We start from the raw sequence: 20,064 nt of genomic DNA on the forward strand, positions 1-20,064 counted from the left end.
CTAAAATACGGCCCCGTGCATTACTTCCAAAATAAGCTAGCCATCGGGCACTTCTTGTGGCGGTGATACATTTTGAGGCACAACACCTAAGCCGAGCTGAGCCCTTCCCACTGTACCAGCACATAGCACCGGTGGTGACTCGTCACTCCGCGCTGGAAGATGGCTACGGTGGAGCGGACCCCGGTCAGGGAAGGGATCCGGATAGTTGTCCTGTGTGTATTTTGGTACACGGTGAGCTCGGGAGGTAACATTGTAAACAAGATAATCCTCAATGGATTCCCGTACCCGGTCACCGTCTCACTGTTTCACATCATTTCGGTAGTCGTCTTCCTGCCGCCGCTGTTGCGGGCATGGGGAGTCCCCAAAACAGAACTGCCGAGCAGGTACTACCGGTGGTACATCTTGCCCTTAGCTTTTGGAAAATACTTCGCATCCGTGTCGGCTCACTTCAGCATATGGAAGGTGCCCGTTTCATATGCGCACACTGGTGAGTACAGCTGTTTTGTATTCATTTTGAATAAAAGTGCGCGGACACCTGGAGCCCTTCTGCCAGGGTAACTGATGTGTCTTTTCCGTCAGCTGATGTTAGCACTGGGGGCTAACGCTAGCCAAATAATAACATTCAATGGATTTGTGAGCCTAAATATTAAACAGAGGGGCGTCTACGAAGCCAATAACTTTATATTGAACATTTGGATTAAAATTATCTGCTTTCAAAGTACAACTAGCAGCTGTTAGCTTGCTAGCCAACTGAATTAAAAGCCCTAAAACGTCACGGGGTGGGGGGGAGGTTCATCACCGAATCCATTCTTTTGTAGATGGGCAGAGCGTTGTGGTATATAATCAAATCACACTCGTTTCTAGTCAGAATGCCACATGAAGAAAATAAAAATTCTACTAACTGAGATAGTTTTGTATGAGCAATTAAGGTAAAAGTTTAAACGAGCGTTTAACATCTGGGTGAATTATAGTAGATAGCTATCGGAATCAAAAAAGTTTTATTGCCATATATTCGAGAAATCACAAAATTAGGAAATTTCTGCGGAACTTGGTGCAAAAAGAAAGATAAAATAAGAGACAAGCAAAAATAGATGTATGTCCTTCAATCAATCCGATTTTACTTATAAAGCGCTTTTCAAGCAAAGTGCCACTCAGAGTGCTTTACAGAATTAAAATGACCCCAAATTCTCACAACAGTTTAAAAACATTAACTAACACACACACACACACACACACACACACACACACACACACACACACACACACACACACCAGTAAAAATTTATATTCGGCTGAGTCCAGATGAGCCAAGTAAGGTAAGTCTCAGAAACACCATCAGAGGAGCCGTCAGCCCCGACATCATCAGGTCTTCCACAGCCACTAAGTCAGGACGCTCAAAGGAGGGAGACCCCCACCTCCGCTCAAACACTACCTGTATATATATGTGTGTGCATATGTATGTATATGTATACACACAAGGGATATTTGATATATACTACCCTTTGATATCTATCAAAGGGAACTTCTAAATATTTCTTATCCATAATCACATGGATTTGTATGGAGGATTTTTATTTAGTCATCCAAACTATTTATTCTGTGAAGAAAGCATATGCTTATGGATAGCTCTATCTGGAAGCCCAGACTTTCTTTATCAAGTGACCTTAAACAATAATTTTCTAGACTTTCTGAAGGCTCTTAAACATTTTTATTTGGAGACTGGCTCCGTTTTTAATCCAGTTTCTGGTTATTTTTAGACCAGTGTCAGGGACACAAACTTTTCCCTTTCTTAGACCAAACCTTTAACAGTTGCAGACTACAAACTAGTTTTTGATCGGTGTTTGTGTTATTTTAACACTTTTTTATTTGATTCCTAATTTTTCAGGGTACCAAAGAGATCTTTAGTATTTTTTCTCTACTTGCCACTTTACATATTTTTTATGAATGAACTGCATGTCTAACCTTTGTGAAAACCCTTCATAGAGGATCACTTTGGTGCATAAGAATGCTTTTTAGCTGATCTTTTGCATAATTTCCCAATTCAGCCAAGAATGTGGTTTAAAAAATGTCTGTATGCAGCTGCTACTAGAAACAAAGCTACAATCGGATAGAACTCGTGATAAGATGGTTATAGTTTAAGATTTATACTGACGGACAGTCTGAGAATGTCCCTCCTAAAATATTAGCTCATATATTTTAAGTGGTGTGTGTGAAAGGTATCTTACCTGCTGTAGATAATTCAAGTTTTGCATTACACAGTAATCCAGAAGGAAATGTGAAATTCTGACCAGAAGTTGAGAAAATATTTCACTATATAATATAATATAGTATAATATAATATAATATAATATAATATAATATAATATTTTGAAGGAGTCCTAAGCCCCCTTCAGACAGGCCATGAAAAACGTAAATGTTCCGGAATCTGTCCGTAAGATCTTTCTGTCTGAATACAAACATCCGGACAACGTGTTCCGGAATTTATCCGGACGAAGCCCCTAGTAACAGGTCCGGACTTGTTACGGACAGGGTGGCTGCTTCAGACTGGTGAGGTAAAGTTCCGGACAAGAGGGAGGGGGAGGAGGAGGGGACCGGGGGACGCTGTGCACACCTAGATAAACCCGCTGCTGGAGCATGCGGCAAACCACGGCAGCTCGCCTCCTACGGTACCGTCTAGACGCGCGACGGAGCGCTTCACACCGCTTCAGTGATTCCTTTAACCATTGAGCTTCATCATCCAGGTCTCTTATGCATCTTCGTGCACGCAGACTTATGTTTAAGCGCCTCGTGATTTTTATCTTGAGAGGCGCTATAGAAATGATATTTTCTTCTTCTTAACATAAGTCCGATTCCCCCCCACCCCCATCCCACCCCTCGCCGCCGTCAGACATCTGGAACTTTTCCCTGCTGTGTGAACGCAGCCGAAAGGACAAGTTCCGGTACAAAAGTGGTGTGTCTGAAAACACAGTTCCGGTTAAAAACCGGATTGAATTGTCCGCAAATGTTCCAGAATGTCTGTCTGTAAAGGGCTCTAGTGTCTCTCTCCCACCAGAGAAGGCTGCTTTTGTGTCCTTGGGCAAGACGTTTAACCCACCTTGCCTGCTGGTGGTGGTCGGCGGGACCGGTGGCATCAGTGTTCGTCTTGCCGCGCCTTTGTCAGTGCGCCCCAGGGCAGCTGTAGCCACATCGTAGCTCATCCCCACCAGCGTGTGAATGACTTATTTGATTGTGAAGCGCTTTGGGGGGTTGTAGAACCCTAAGAAGGCGCTACTTAAATACAGGCCGTTAATGATGATAAATGACCCGCACTTGTATAGCGCCTCTTAGAGTAAGGACTCCAAAGCGCTTTACACTACAGTGTATCATTCATCCATTCACACACACATTCACACACTGATGGTGATGAGCTACGATGTAGCCACAGCTGCCCTGGGGTGCACTGACAGAGGTGATTTTTACCATTTATCCTGATACTGCACAGAGCTGTACACATCCAATCAGCACACAGCTCAATCAATATTCACGTCCCGACTGACTGGTCGGGGAGTACCAGTCTTTCCATTGCAGGGCTTTATTACTGGGTTTTTGTTTCCATTAGTCAGGGCTCCTGGGCCATTGTGAGCCTCAGAAAAGTTCAGTGCTTTTCAGACGTTTCTGTTCTGTCATAAAGTTGTTTTCAAACCCTTTTAAAGGATCATATTTATAAATAATGTTGGAATAAAGCCAATGTGACATTTGTGAGATTCATAAAAAAATAATCATAGTAATCCACTATGTAACTGCCTCCACCAACTAGCAGTTAGCTTATCAGTCTGGTCTGAACTACTCTCCATTTCTCCAAACTTAAGTTGGGCCTTTTCAAAAGCGTTCTACAACAAACAGGCTGTTTGTGGTTCATAATCTTTTCAAAGCTACTTCTGTGCTATCATTGTAAATGTGATTAAACTTTATCTCGTCAGACGTTTCAGATGCCCTCTGACCTTCTAAGACTGATTCAAGGGCTACATGGACCATCTCACATTTTTCTTTATCTTGATAATGAGCTTGTTTTCGTGCATCACGAGCAGTTATTCAGATTTTTGTTCTGCTGTGACACTGTTTAATCTGGTTCGGTGAGTTTACATCACATCAGATCTATGAAGTACCGTGTGTGCAGAGCTGTAGATAAATCACAGCAGTCAGTGTTTGTCACAGCCTGAGCGTGAGTTCAGGAGTGACACGTGTAGTGTTTAACAGGAACTTGGGCCTGTCCCGGATGTAAAAATATCAAATAGCGCAAACGTTACGTTTCACATATCTGCTGCTGTTAACCTCTGATGTTGTTTCTTAAACTGACGTTGGCCCTCTCTTTCTGTTTCTTTCACAGTCAAAGCCACGATGCCAATATGGGTCGTGCTGCTATCAAGGATTATCATGAGGGAGAAGCAAACTACAAAGGTGAGCATGCTCGGTTCATAAAACACAGCCTGCTCTGTTTCAGCCTGCAGTGGTGATGTGGCACTGGAGCCTTCTGGGTACCACGTCTCATATTACCACCATCTGCAGGGGCCTTAGTGGCCGCTGTTCAGATCTCATGTAGGAAAGTGGGAGCAAAGGGGGAGAAGATTGCATTCAAATCAATCGCTGCATTCATCTGCTAAATTTCTCAATGGCCGATGCAAATACGTGTTAATTTTGAAGTGAATGTATTCTGGAACACCGTGTGAGGAATCTGCACTGGTAGAACCAGTAGTTCTGCTTTAGCCAGTCGGGGTGAAATGATGCTTTCATCTTTAAAAGGATGCTGCATTAAATGCAAATATGAGGGTATTGTGAAATATGCTATCACTGATACCAAAGGTTTGGGAAAACACAATAAATGGGACAGGATATCATTTTTTAAATTTGTCTTTAATTTTATGAGCATAAAGTTACATAACAGAGCTTTAGCATTAGACTTTTATTCTGCACGAAAATGTACAGAACTCTTCGGACAAAGAGAAGGGGGAATTGTTCCTTTTAGATAAATTGGAATGATTCTTAAGTCATATATTAGCATGGAGTACGTATTATGGTGCTTTATACAGGTTATGGACACCTGTGTCTAATCATCCAGCTCTGACCTGCTCAGAATCTTTTTGTATTCTCTCTGCGACGTGACGGTGCTGACCTGTATCTCCTCTCGTTATACGTGTAACCCCTCCGGTGTCAAGCCACATTCTACCTGTGTGCAGTCCCAACTTGTCCAAGCATTCTGTGTTGTGGACGCAGACCTGCTGTTAGAGAGCTGAACACAAAGGAAATGTTTCTGAAGCTGCAGCCTGTTGAAAGTAACACCGAGCTGTTTCCTGCTCCTCCACTGTACTGGTTTGCAACAAGCCCCCACAACGCAGGTGAAAAATTGAGGCCAACGCGGAAGTGACAAAAATTGCAGTTCCACCCTCATCCACTGGGGGCTGGTGTCAGAAGCGAGCAAATCCTCATTGACTCCCATGTTTAAAATACCAACTTCACAGCAGAAATAAACATGTTTACAGCCTGGTTCCAAAACATGTTTTTTGTTTAAATTATCTAGTTTACACTCATGACAACTCTGAGGGGGGTGAATTTTTTTCTCACTCTTCTGTTTAAGTGTATTAAAAGCCTAAAATTCTGTATAATTAATGAGCATCAGACCCACGTGACCACAGAGCTAGCTCCGTGGAAAGGCCTCAGTAGAGCCTCGGCCTGGCTTGGAAACTGCTCCGGGATTTTGGGTCTCTGTGTTTGTGTATTCTTTTTTGGATATTTTTTGTGCAATTGTTCGACAAAATGACTTGCTGTGGCATTAATTGCACTAATAGAGCGTCCAAGGAGTCTCCACTTCATTTTTTTTGGTAAGTAAAATTACATTTATGTATTTTAGGTCACTGCCGAGCTGAGCTTAGATTTTAACATGTACTGTTAACTAGGGCTGCAGCTATCGAATATTTTTGTAATCGAGTACTCTATCGAATCTTTTTTTCGATTAATCCAGTACTCTAATAAATTACCCTTTTGTGTTTGTAAACCATTATATCAAATAGCATGTTATAAAATATGAAAGACCTCTCAAAATGAGCAATTGCCAGTTATTCTTCAAGTTTTATTCAAAATTAGTTTGCAAAACATCAGCACTTCAACTTAACTTCACAGTAAACAAATGCCTGTGCAAAAAAATAAGTAAACAACCTGAGCCGATTTTCCCCTCATGCGAGAATCTGCTAGCCTGCAAGCCAGACAGAAACTAGGAGGATAACTGTTGAAGTAGCGCTGCGAGCGGCTGCGGCCCAAACAGAACCAGAACCGCTCAAGGCGCATGCGCAAACAGCTCGCCGGCTGTTTCCCTATTAACACACATCCATTTTAATTTCTACACTTTTTTCTCACACAATAACAAGAATTGTCGAGAAAGCATGTTTGCCGTGGTTTTGTCAAATTATACTGATCACACAACATTTATTTACTTTCTTTCGTTTTCCTCCACCACTCATAAATACCCGTGTCCTCCTGCAGCAATCCCGAGGGACAACAAACATCAATAACACAATAAAAAGTTTTGTGTAAAAATGCTATTTTTAAGCACATTTTAAGTCCGACGTGTTGCTACCAGACGTACGGTGTGAGCTGAAACTGAGTGCTACAAACGAAAAAGTCGCACAGTGTCCGCAGAATATATAGAAATACAGGCTAATGCACTATCTTGTAGAGGCTCCGAGTCCGCTTGCAGAAGTGACATTTACATGTGCTGCAGCACGGAGGATGTGGTGTTGTGGTAGGCTAAATCCATTTTACAGTATTTACACTGGACTACGTTTTCCGCCTTGGTCCCACACCTTTGACATTTTCTGTCTTTTTCGCACTCCACCGGGGTCCACGTTGTCCGCCATAGCTTAAGAGAAAGTTAAGTTACATTCGCTACTCGCGTGTGCGATTCAGTCCAGTGGGCATGTGCGTCACTTATTTTAGTCCGGGTGAAACATGACCACGGGCGACTGCAAAGCCATGAATTAATTAAATATGAATTAAACGAATCCTCGAGGCAGAGAATTTGACTCGAGGATTTTTTGTACTCGAATTATTCCAGGTACTCGAGGAATCGTTTCAGCCCTACTGTTAACCATGAAATCTAAATGTAATAGGGTAAAACCCAGTGCTTTTAACATAATGCTGCACTTTAGAAAATGGGTTGAAATATAACATGTTGGTGGAGCTGGGTTCCGACTATCGGCTTGTGGAGCTCTCGGGAGACCTCTGTTTTCCACCTGTTCTCCCCTCCCCGCAGCTCGGCCCATCTCTGTCTGATCGCGGCTTCTGTCTGCTGTGCGGGCTGCCGGCTTGTGGAGCTCTGGGATGGAAACCTTTCCACCCGGTTCTCCCCAGTGGCAGCTCTGCACATCTCAGATCGCAGCGGTGCTTGTCTGCTGTTCGGCTGCTGGCTTGTGGAGCTCTCGGGAGACCTCTGTGTTCCACCCAGTTTTACGCAGCGGTCAGCCCGGCATATCTCTGACTCAGAAGCTCTGGTGTTGTGCACAGTTAACTCCGGTTGTAGCTAGGTTGCTACCTCCGTTAGCTTAGCTCCCACCTCCGCATAAGCTTTGGGTTAGCTTCAGGTTAGCTTGTAGCTAGTTCGACCGGGTGTCGTCAGTTGATCCCAGCCTTACAGCCCCACCCTCAGCTCCTCTCTTCCCTTTTGTGGAATTGTCTGGGCTTGACGGAACCTGTGACACGGTCAAAATGGCGGTGGTGGCCACCTCCCATTTATCTTCAAAAATGTGTTATTGGAGTCTATGGAAACCCATTGTCCAATATTTATATGTCGATGGTTTGCAATTAAAAAATGGTAAACAACCCGCTGCAGCCTGTTGTAGCTAATGCTAACAACGAGCTAACGTTAACACGAGCCAATTAATACTAAAATAAGCCACAAAGTTAAAGATCCACATTGTTGGACACTTTTTCTACATCTTCTTTTTATTGATGATCGGCAAACTGAAAATGCTAACATGCTAGTGTTACAGCTAACAGCTGTAAAGCAGGTAGAGAGCGCCCCCTAGAACACCTACCCGCTCCACTAAACTATCTAGTGCGGTTTCTGGCCAGCAGAAGGCTGCTGAGTGCTTTTGGATATAAAACTGGTCAAGTTTCTAGCTCACAAATCACTGAGATCAAAGTTAAAGCTCTAGCTTAACGTTTAAAAAAACTATTTATTGTTATTTTAATTGTGTGTTGCAGAGAATAGGCGATAAATATGTCAGTTTTTAATAGGTTTAAAACAAATTTAATATCTGCTCCTTTTGCTTAAATGCAGACTAGTATATGAACAGTTGGTTTTAGTTACATTTCACACACATCTTTTGCAAACAAAGCTGAACAAATAATTATCTTAGTTTCCTTTTTCCAGTTCTACAAATGAAATGAAGACATTCCTGTAAACTGATAGCTTCATTTTTCATTCAGGTGAGATAACGAATGGATATTTTACTAAATACACTTACTGTGTGCTCTTGAAAGGATATGTTGCTCAGTCTGAAGTGTTCCTTTGTAAAAGTAGTGATTATTATCTCACCGGTCGGAGTTTACAACCTGAATGGCTTCAGTGTGGAAAAATAGCTTTTATGTCCATGATGTGCTAAAAGCTTTACAGTTATTTATTATTTTATCAATTTTTTTATTATTCTGTTGTTTTTTCCACTACACCAACATACCAACAGCAACATAAAAATGGGTCAAGTCCTGCTGGAATGACTTAATGACATTCAACTGTACCTTTAAGCCCCTTGAGATGTCTAAGCTGCAGCTGTCACACATCTGCTTAGGATCTATTAAAACCTGGATGGCTGGGAGCTTTCTACAGCTGAATGAAGATAAGACTGAGATCTTCATCTGTGCCCCAGACAAGCTGGTTCCCAAAGTCGGAGACTCTCTTGGTCAGCTTTCTTCTCACATCAAACCTGTCAGGAATCTTGGCATGACCTTTGACCCAGCTCTCACCCTGGATTCTCATGTCAGTTCTCTTGTTCGCTCTTCCTTTTTCCATCTCAGGAACGTTGCTAAGCTGAGTCCCATTCTGTCCCGCTCTGAACTTGAGACAGTTCTCCACACCTTCATCTCCTCACGCTTAGACTACTGTAACTCTCTTTTCACGTGTCTGAGCAGAACCTCCCTGAACCGTCTACAGGTGGTTCAGAATGCCTGTGCTCGGCTTCTGACCAAGTCCTCCAAACACACCCACATCACCCCGCTTCTCCTCCAGCTTCACTGGCTGCCAGTCAACTTCACTGGTTCATTTCAAGATCCTGGTTCTGGTCTATAGGGCCTTACATGGACAAGCACCATCTTACATTGGTGATCTTCTTAGTCCCTACACCTCCAGCAGGTCCCTGAGGTCCAGTGATCAAAGCCTACTGGTTGTGCAGTGCACCAGTCTAAAGACCAAAGGTGACAGATCATTTGTTGCTGTGGCCCCCAGACCTCTCCCCCTGAGCCTGAGATCAGTGGACTCAGTGGTCTCCTTTGAAAAGCAGCTGAAGACAAACTTTTTCAAGCTGGTTTGGTCATCACCTTCTTATTCTGCCTTTCTCCGCGATCCACTGATTTCCCTCTTTCCTATTCATTTTCCCTCTTCCTTTCCTTGTAGATTTTAATCACAAACCTTTATTTAATAATTTTCTTCTATTTCTTAAACATATTTTTAAATCATTTCATTGAAGATTTTTTTGTATTTTGAATTTTTTGTTCTTGTGAAGTGCCTCAAAAGTTTATCCAGAGAGGCGCTTTTTAAAAGATCATTTTCTTTCTTTCATATTTTTGTTAAAATAAGACGTATGCTGGAAAGGTTTCTAATTTCTTCTTTAGAGCTGATCTTCAGATTTCTGTGTTCACGTCTGAAATGGGGCTGAATTTTCTGACCTTCTAATAGAATATTTTACAGCCAGTGGTTGCTACGGCGATAAGGAGACTTGAGTCTGACATCGACGTGTCATGTTTACCTAACAGTTTGGTGTTTAGACAGGATGGGTCCATGGCCGGGGAGAAGGAGGAAGCTCTGTGTGTGTTTTTGAAACCTGCATGAAGTTTGTTGGACGCTCATGTAACTAAATAATGTAACCTGTGCTCACACATCTTATCTAGAGAATACTGGAATCCCCTTTAAGCACCGTGCCGTTTCCACAACAACAATGATGAAAGACTCCCTGAAATTCTTTTGATTTTTCAGGAAAAAAACGAATTTTTTAAACTTATCTCCTGACATGAGGCACAAGCAGTCATCTCTCTCTCGCTCTCTCTCTCTCGCTCTCTCACTCACTCACTCACTCACTCACTCACACACACACACACACACACACACACACACACACACACACACACACACACACACACACACTCACACAGATGTCTGTCTTTCCATCATAGTGAGGACCCTCCATGACTTGCTAGTATTCACCACCAGTGAACACATACAAAGAGTGAAATCATGCTATCTGCTTTGATTGAGTTTTAATTTTGTGCACATGAATCAATCAGGAATGAGGTTGAAGCAAAGAGAACTAAACAGTTTCACAGTGAGTTGCTCAATGAGGTTTCACACGAGCTGCAGGTCGTTTCTCACGTTCCTCCTTTAGAAACATGCAAATAAATCAGAAGAATGGAGCTGGTTTCTGCTCGGGACTTGATATAATTGTAGTTTCATCTTCATTTTCTGTTTCCAACCTTTTCAGCAGACAGAGTGGCTGATTATGTCCTGTTAATACTTGAATGATCTGCATTAAGCTGTTTAACACCATTAGAACAAAGTTGTATGTGTTTTAATGAAAGTATTGATCTATAATTCATTCTTTGTGATTTTGTTGCTCTAAATGAACAGTTTTAATAATCAGCCACAGTTGAGGATGAAATAAGTGGTAAAGTAGTAGGCTGCTGCTCTACAGCTGATCATTTTCCTGACCCTTTGTTTCTCTGGGCGTTGCCTCTGACCTAGTTTATGTTTTCAGTTTGAATCAAACAAGTGTTTTTTTAGGAGGCTGTGTCCCTTTAATGCAGGGGTGTCAAACTCAAACTCACACGGGGCCAAAATGAAACTCTGGGACGGAGTCGAGGGCCAAACTTAATATTTTTTGAAAAAGTGACGGCAAATATTTACATTTTCTTTATCAACATATATGCAATTTTGAACCTTTAAATTTGGAAACAAACATATTTCTGCATTAACACTGAATGTGGAATAACCAAATTACACACGAGCAAGTCGGTTTTAAATAAAAGGCATCAGTGGTATTCATTACTTGTGGTATAATCAGCATTTTTAAAATCTATTCAGGATTCATGTTTTCTTGTTTATTCATTTTTCTTATTTTTTATTCTCCTTTTTTCTCCTGTAATACGTGTCATCGCTGCTGTGATGTCTAGCTTTCCCCACTGAGGAACAATAAAGGGATTTTCTATTCTATTCATCTATCTGCAGCCTTTCCACTTCCTGTTTACTGTAGGTTAAATCTTTTCTCACGGGCCAACAACAAAATAAAAATATCATTTTATCTTAAATGAAAATGCAACATCTCACCTGTTAACTTTCATGTTTTGGAGCAGAAAAAGAGCATAAAACCAACATATTTAAAGCTCAGTTTGCTCCACTGGTTTACTGTGATGCTCACCTGTTCCAGCCAGATACCTGCATCATGGGGTTTATCTGAGCTGAGGGGGAGACTCCTGTTGTTTTGTTCATCTTCATCATAATAATGACAACATTAGATGACAACAGGTGCTCACATAGGTTTGTGCTGATGAACATGTCAGAGCAGCTTGACCACGTTGTTGTGTGTCGGGGAGGAAACACGACAGCAACCACAGATGCTGGTTTGAGCGTGTCGCTGCTCGCTGGACTTATATCGGCTCTGTCTGGATGTTAGTTGGAAAACTTTCTCTTTCAGTCGTGAACACATTACTGAGCGGCTAGAATCTCCATTTCTGGGCTTCAACGTCAGAAAATAGCTGAGTGAACTCGGCGCTGAGTGAGAGGAGTGTAGTTTGTCCGAGACAGCGGAGCTGCAGACACCGGCAGCAGGCGCTGAAAAAACACAAAGGAGGGGGCACGTCGGCTCCGCGCTAACGCCGCAAAGCATCATGGGAGTTGCAGTCTTTGCGGTAAAATCGGCCAGCGGGCCAGTTTTAATATATTTTTGATTTTTATCTCGCGGGCCACATAAAAATGCTCCGCGGACCGCATTTGGCCCGCGGGCCTTGACTCTGACATATGTGCTTTAATGTGTTTGCAGGTTGTAGTTTTCTGCTGATCTTTTATTGATACGGGGTTTATTATCCTACTTCAGTCAACATTTTCAGATTCTTGTAGATTTAACATTCCCTCTGTTAGTGCTCATGTTCAGACCCACTCCTGGATTATTTAACTGAGTTTCCTCAGAAACAGGTGCACGAAGTGACGTTTGTAAGCGTTTCTCATCTTGTTGCAGGTGTACGTGTCTCTCATCCCCATCATCGGTGGAGTGCTGCTGGCCACGGCGACAGAGCTTTCCTTTGATGTTTCAGGATTAATCAGCGCCCTCGCTGCCACGCTCTGCTTCTCTCTGCAGAACATCTTCTCCAAAAAGGTGATTTATCTGCATGTTGAAATGCTCTTCGTGATCTCACCTCATCCCATGGTTGCTTTATAGTTCAAGGAGTACCCAGTGAATCAGTTTAAGTAACGTTTATACAGTTTTCAGTTGGTGTTTCAAGGCTTTTTAAGAATGTTTTAGTAAATGGAAGAAAAACATCATGAAAAGTACCAAATGTTTCCTTAATAGAGGAACGAAACGCACATTAGGAGGTTTGTTTACTGGAGAATTTGAAGATGTAGGTCCAGTTCATGACGAGAAATCTTCAGAACATGAAATATGACTGGATGATTCATCATCGTCAGGTCTGTTATTTGCTGTTTTGTTGATATATATTATTTTTATTTTAAAGGTGTTGCGGGACACCAGAGTGCACCACCTGAGGCTTCTGAACATCCTGGGCTTCAACGCCATGATCTTCATGCTCCCTACCTGGGTTCTAGTGGACCTCTCTGTGTTTCTTGTGAGCGGAGATCTAGTGAGTAACTCAATCTTTAAAAGGGTGGGATGCAGTCTTCATTTAGACAAGATGTTTTAATTTATGAAGTTTTTTTTTACTTCTACTCTTTTTTACTTTATTCAAGAATTAGTCGTTAATTAGTTTTAGTTGTAGTCCTTTTTTAGGCGACTAAATAAAAAAAATAGGTATATTTGACTAAAAATATATATTTCTTCTGATGCGATCATTTTCAACCTCTGTGTTGTTTTTGGCGGGCATCTTAGTTTTAGTCTTTATGATGAAAATGCGTTGTAGTCCTCGTCTGTTTTAGTCGACAAAGATTTTAGTTTTTAGTTTTACAAAAAAATAACAAAGTATTATTCTCTAACAAATGAATGTATGGGTCAGACGTGAACTCGGAGCATCTGGAGTGAGTTTCATACCAACATCATTTATTTTAGGGCTATGGGGCACAATCTCAGCTGCCCCAGATGTTGTCCAGTAAAACAATTATCCCCAGACTGATATTATTTTTTTACTTCATTGATAATTACAATAGTGTGTATAATTTATTGATGCAGTTCTGTGCATCATTCTATAGATTTATGATTTTTTTCTTAACAGAATGGACTCTCTTTATGCTTAATGTATTATTTGCATTATTAGACCTCCATCTTAGTGTTTTTAAATGTATAATTTGGCAAAGTCCACCTACTTAAATGCAATAATGTTTTTCCATGAGACTGCAGTGTTGAGTTTTCACGAGCCTAAAGAATTAATATAAAAAACCCAGATCTGCTCTTGAGCATCATCAGTGATGTTCAGAAACACTAATATGGGATTAACCTGTTATGCTGTCGGTTTAAAAAGCAGGAATGTGACCCGTAATTAGGAACCCGGAAGCAGAGAGAAGAATCCTGACGCACTGACTTTAAAACATTAGTCCTAAACGTGTTCAGATTAAACCTGTTAACCATTAGTCATTTCTTTCATTTATCCAGCCAGAAGCATGACTTTTACAGGAAGCACCTGGATAAGAAACGTGTTAATATTAAGAATATGTTTGAAGGTAGCAACGCCTGTAGCAGCGTCGGTGAGCTACGTTTACATGAGCACAAGTAATCGGAATTAATGCCCTATCAGATCAAAAATCCTTCAGCCCAATCAGAATATTCTGATGCCCTTGTTCAGGTAGTAGGTGGTTCCCGAAATGGCCAGTAAACAACTTTTACATCTGGGTCGACTCGGTCTGGCCTTGGTTGGGTCTCTCTGTCTCCGCACGGTCTGGTTCTTTTCACACAGCCTTCTCAGGAACATGGACGTCTTTGAGCATGTGGGCAGGGCAAAAGTGGTGCGGAGAAGTTCGTGGTGTCCTTCCTAAATGAAACGGTAGTAAACAAAAGCAGGTGTGAGCAGTTTTGGTTTTGGAGACTCTGACATGAAGCACACAGCTTCCTCTCGCTGAGCAGAAGTGCTGCCGTGGGCTCCTCTCAGAGCAGACGGTCGGTACTGCAGCTCCGACAGGCTGCTCCAGCCGTCGGAGCTGCAGTCAGAGAAGATGTTTACTCCTCTATATCATCTTTAATCAATCGTGTAGCAGGAAGCTGCCACTGGTGTCAGAAGCTCCCACTAGTAGGTAGGCGTGAACTTCAGCCAGAAAATCAGTCCGTAGCTGACCGCGGGAGAGCAGGTCTGAAAAAGCTGGTCAGCTCAGTGCGGGCAACGCACAGATAACCCAGATATAAACCCTACCAGGGCTAGACTGAGCCGTCCCAGATGTATATGTACTGTAAAATGGTTCTTTTGAGCTGGCCCGGTGAAATGGGGAGACATGCACGTAAATTAAAATTACCTGGAAGTACTGATATGGGCCATTCCCATCGGTACCAGGTCGGCCCGGGCTGGGTAGCCCCAGTCGGCCCCAGCCTGGCCCGGTTGATTCCACACATCCTTGCCTTAAGCCCATGTGGGCTGATTCTACCCACCAATCAGAGGCTTGCTCTAATGGAAGGTGTGACTTTGCTGTCAGCAGTGGGTGTGTTGGCCCTGGTCGGCCTGAAGCAGACCCCCTCGAGAAGAGGGCTGAGAATGAGCCTCGGTTGGCCCGGAAAAATACCAGGCCACCCAGATATGTAAACAACCTACGCTACCCGGCCCGGGCCGACCCGGTACAGATGGGAATGGCCCAATAGTGGAAACGACCCCTAGTCCTCTGTCAGTGCTCCCCAGGGCCGCTGTAGTTCATCCCCATCAGTGTTTGAATGACTGCAGTGTAAAGAGCTCTGGAGTCATCTGACTCTGAGAGGTGCTATACATCGTCATCATCGTCGTCATCATCATCATCATCGTCATCATGATGATTATTATTCTTATCTCTGTCTGACATGACTCTCTCTTTCAGTCAGACACTTCGGAATGGACGAGCACCTTTTTCCTCCTCCTCATCAGCGGCTTCTGCAATTTTGCACAGAATGTGATCGCATTTAGTATTCTGAACCTGGTCAGCCCGCTGAGCTACGCTGTCGCCAACGCCACCAAGAGGATCATGGTCATCAGCATATCTTTGTTTATGCTGCGCAACCCGGTCACCCTCACTAACGTCCTGGGTATGATGACGGCCATCGTTGGTGTCTTTCTTTACAACAAGGTGAGCTGCTGGATGTTAGCCCATCAGGAGTTGTACGTTCACATCAACTTATGTACGTCCTCTTTACCATCAGGCCAAGTATGACGCCAACAGGCAGAAAAAGCTGCTGCCAAGCACCAAGCAGGAGCTGATGTCCTTCGACAACCCGGTGCTGGGGAAGCTCCAGTCCAACGGGTCAGTGCCTTTCTCTCATAGCTCAGAACAGCAGCAGAACTGGAACAACGTGCTGACCGATCACTTCCAGTACAGCCGACAGGCCTACACGACAAACCACAGCAGCAACCACCAATATGTGGTCTGAAGGAGGCTTGGAGTGGGTCGCTGTCATGGAGATCCCCTGTGTGAAGCCCGACGCCCTCCCTGTAATGGGTCATCACGCCTGCTCCAAACCCGAGACTGACAGCGAGAGCTGGTGGTGGTAGGAGATAAGTGGGTAGTGAAGGGCCAGAGATGGGAACCCTCCCATGATCCTCCTCATTCTTAAACCTTCAGTTTTCCACAGACTTGCTTTAGGTCACGTTTTTGCTTTATTTCAGTTTTCAGTGACGCTATGGGATGGCTTAAAGGAAAATCAGGATCTTTCAGGTGTCAGGGGAAGCTTTATGAGACATAATAAATGTGCCACAGAAGGTTGCTGTGCTGTTCTGTTTGATCACCTGGAACCATTAAAGTCAGTTTTGTATAATTTAGAGACATTCGGACAAATCGAGCTATAATTTTGGCGTTTGATGGATTACCATTTTTCTTCATGAGGCACTTGTTTTGTTTAGAGGAGAAACCAAACGACTGTGAATAAATGTTCAGGCTTGAGTCGAGGTAAACGTCGGGAAGTGCGATTGTGAGACAAAAAGCTGATTCATTCTTGTTGCCCTTTGGGTTTATTCAGTGGGAATGGCAGTTAGTTCAAGCTTTTAGTAACTGTTGTTAAAGTGATTTTATAGGAGGATAAAGTGTTTTGAACTACAACTTGGACAAATATGTAACTAAGTAAGATAAAAGTAACTATTAGTCCTTTTTTAAACATATCCAGCCGTTCTCTGCAACAGCAACACTTTTTGGGTTTTCGCTGCATGGATTCAATCTCAACAGTGTTGGAATGAAGTTTACATTTGAAAATTAAGAAGGAATTCAAATACTTTAGTAATTTGTGCTTCGGAGCTTTAGGATGTTGAAATCAGATCTTTTAAAATCAATCTTCTACTTCCCAGAACTTTTAACTTGGCTGATTATCTGTTTTTATTTAAAGGCTTCACTTATTATTTCAATCTTTACATCATGATTTAAAAGCCTGAGAACTTCTGTTATCAGCTGGAGTTTCTTCTTAATTTAGTGCTGATTTACAAGCTAGCTTACTGAATAAGAAAAACCCCTCCATATTGGTGCCTTTGTGTCATGCAGACGTTAGCATTTATTTCCAAGTAGCTTTGTTGCTAAAACAGCCTTATGGAGCCTCTGAACGGGAGCAGACTGCTTTCACATCACAAGGTGGTTCATACGGTGCCTCACGAAGAAACGGTCCAAATGAAAGCTCGTTTTTATGTCTGCGTCTGGATGCTGGTGTGTCTCGTGGATTTTTTTCCACACACTCATTGGCTTTTGCTGCATTTTTAAGTAAACAAATTAATCCAAAATGCACAAAAAGAGGCGACTTTGAAGAAGAGCGAGACCGTTATTCAGAAAGGTCAGTGACTTCTTACACAGCTGTTTGTTTTTCCTCCCTAGTAAAGCAGAAGTTTTATCACTTCTAATTAAAACGTGTAACACAAATAATTCCCAGAGCAGCCCTGTCATGTGCATCACAACAGCAGGGATCTGTGGGATGTTTGGTTGGTTGTCATGGTTTTGCAATAAAAAAATCAGTTAAAGTAACACAGAGCAGTTTCCTGCTCCTCCACCCTACTGGTTGAAAGTGGAATTACAACAGTTGTAAACGACCCTGCTGCAGCCTGTTGTAGCTAGCGCTAATACTAACATGAGCTAACTAATACTAAAATAAATCACAAAGTAAAACGATCCACACTGTTGGACAAAAAACATTATTACTTACAAGTTCAGCAGAAACAAAGCTAGGTTGACATCAGTCTGTGATTTTGTAGCCTCCTTCAAGCTAGCGTAGGCTGCGCCGATGTTCACTCTGGTTTTAGCGCTTTGCTTTGTCTCCAAAGACATTATTCTCTCACTTCTGCTTCTAGACTACGCCATGATGCCACCAACAAAAGGAAACTTCTTTTTCTTCCTGTTCTTTTTGTAATGATCGTCGAACTGAAAAAAAGAAACTAACTGCTAGCATCACAGCTAATAGCCATAAAACAGGTAAAGAGCTCCTCCTATAGGGCACCTACTCGCTCCACAGAACTATCTAGTGGAGTATCTGGCCCGCAGAGGGCTACAGAGTGGTGTCAAATATGAAACTGGTCAAGATTCAAACTCAACAATCATTGGAATCAATGTGAAAGCTCTAGCTTAAAGTTAAAAAAACTATTTAGTGTTACTTTAAAAATGAGGCAGATTTTATTTCAAACTGATGATCAGGGTTTATATAGCTGCATAGCCTCAGTGGCAGAGCCCTCTAGATTTTAAAGTAAAAACAAAAAAACTTTTTTGCTGATGGACTTGATTAAAAGGAGCCACACATGAAACCAGAGCCTCAATTTGTGCAATTAAAGAAACGACTGTAGTGTCCTGATCCTTATTGATTGTAACGATTAAGATTTTGTCAATATCCGTGTTTTTGAAAGGAATTTGACAGTTGATGGTATTGTTTATGTTGTCCTTGTGATCAATTCTTTAACATTTAGTATTAAATGCACAAACGTATTTTTATACTCCGCTGAACCTTGTTTGAGATCAAACGACGGTGGTATTAGATTTTCATCAGACCTTTTAAACGGTTCCTGTTCAAAAACTGTTCAATGAAATTGAAAAACCACATTTATGTGGAGTCAAATCTTACCTAAAAATTGTAAAAAAACGACAACAAGAACAAAGCAGCTTGTATGGTGCTGTATGAACAGAAGTGCAGAAACATCTGTAAAGAAAAATATTTTGATTAATAACTAATATCTAAAATGTTGATATTTTTTGAGACTAACTGTAGGTCTTGGGATTATTTTAGGGGATATTAAATTATAAAACAGACAGCAAGGAAAAACAAAGCATAGAAACAAGATTTGGATAATGATTTTAGTCTATGCATTCAGAAAAATTGAATTTTTATCATGTTTTAGTTTGTTTATTTTTAAACTTATCAGCTACAATCTTCTGATGGTTCAAATGTAATCGTATTTAATACGTACTTAATTTATCGTACTTGCGTTCTCTACATTTCTAATTATGATGGGGAGGTTTTAGTTATTTAAACATACCAAAACAGATCATTTTAATTTCAGATCTACAGAATTAATGGTGTGTTTAATCATTATATAAAGCAGATCTGAGGCCATCTGATCTGATTTAAATTAAGAGTTTCTCTACTTCCTCACCTGACTGAAAACTAAACAGCAATGGGATTTTGCAGCACTTGAGGGCGTAATTCACCGGTCTCACATGTTTTACAACTTATGATGATTTTCTGAAGTTTGTTTAACAAATTAAACAAACAAAAAACTGTTCTAGTAGAAATGTTTGCCTCAGCAGTGTGAATCTCCTGTTTAATGACTCCCACACAGCATGAATCCGCCTCCGCCACTGAAGTTTTGCTGTTTTTCTCTGTTTTTATTTATTTATTTTTTTTGTGGGTGCACCTCAGGGCAGAGGCCTCGTTTGCAGGTCGCTGAGGTGCAATATTCATAAAATGTGGGTTTTGTGTTTAATTTAGGTGTTTTTTTTTCTGCTCTGTACAGTGAGCTGACGGGAGGAACGTAAACTAAACACTCTGGTCGGCTCTTTGTTGTAAATCTTTTCACTTGGATGTAAAGAATGATGAGTGTAAAAATAATGGGGGAGAATTATTTGCAAAACTTGTAAAATGAATATTTTTGTGTCATCAATGGATCTTGAAACAGGATTTTTACTTAAACTATGTTTATAGATTTTTATTTATGGTGTTTAGGTACAAATATGTACAGAGGTGCAGCTGTGCACAGTCTTGTCTGCTTATGTTCGTTAGATACTTTCAAATGTTTTGGCAAATAAATGCATTAAGGTACTCGAACGTGCTGCATGTGTTTTATTCTATCTGTAGTTACACTTCAGGTGGTCCTGCAGAGGGGTTGTGCAGGAAAATGAAATGTTTCTCCCGTTTGTCCACATCCTGTTTGGGGCTTGTTTGTGCCTGATCTTATAAAAGTTTATTAGACATGTGGATTTTCTGTTAAAATGTCAGGTTTGACCTCACACACACTTCATGGTTTTAGTTCAGTCAGAAA

General features: G+C 41.7%; 1 protein-coding gene across 1 annotated transcript; it reads left to right on the top strand.

The window, feature by feature from the left end:
• The first annotated feature begins 63 nt into the window (after positions 1-63).
• On the top strand, positions 64-19,850 carry slc35e1 (solute carrier family 35 member E1). Its single transcript, XM_015970795.3, has 6 exons — positions 64-487; positions 4,367-4,437; positions 12,468-12,605; positions 12,964-13,089; positions 15,452-15,697; positions 15,771-19,850. The coding sequence occupies exons 1-6, from the start codon at positions 160-162 to the stop codon at positions 15,996-15,998; spliced, it is 1,137 nt and encodes a 378-aa protein (XP_015826281.1). The 5' UTR covers positions 64-159; the 3' UTR covers positions 15,999-19,850.
• The last annotated feature ends 214 nt before the right edge of the window (positions 19,851-20,064 follow it).

This window comes from Nothobranchius furzeri, chromosome 8 (assembly GCF_043380555.1).
Source record: "Nothobranchius furzeri strain GRZ-AD chromosome 8, NfurGRZ-RIMD1, whole genome shotgun sequence".
NCBI classification, from domain to species: domain Eukaryota; kingdom Metazoa; phylum Chordata; class Actinopteri; order Cyprinodontiformes; family Nothobranchiidae; genus Nothobranchius; species Nothobranchius furzeri.

What these genes read in the sequence shown, in the direction of transcription:
- slc35e1 (XM_015970795.3), top strand. Translation starts at nt 160, where the DNA reads ATGGCTACGGTGGAGCGGACCCCGGTCAGGGAAGGGATCCGGATAGTT. An exon ending in GGGAGAAGCAAACTACAAAG is followed by an intron (nt 4,438 to 12,467) that starts GTGAGCATGCTC and finishes ATCTTGTTGCAG; the next exon opens with GTGTACGTGTCTCTCATCCC. An exon ending in GTGTCTTTCTTTACAACAAG is followed by an intron (nt 15,698 to 15,770) that starts GTGAGCTGCTGG and finishes CTTTACCATCAG; the next exon opens with GCCAAGTATGACGCCAACAG.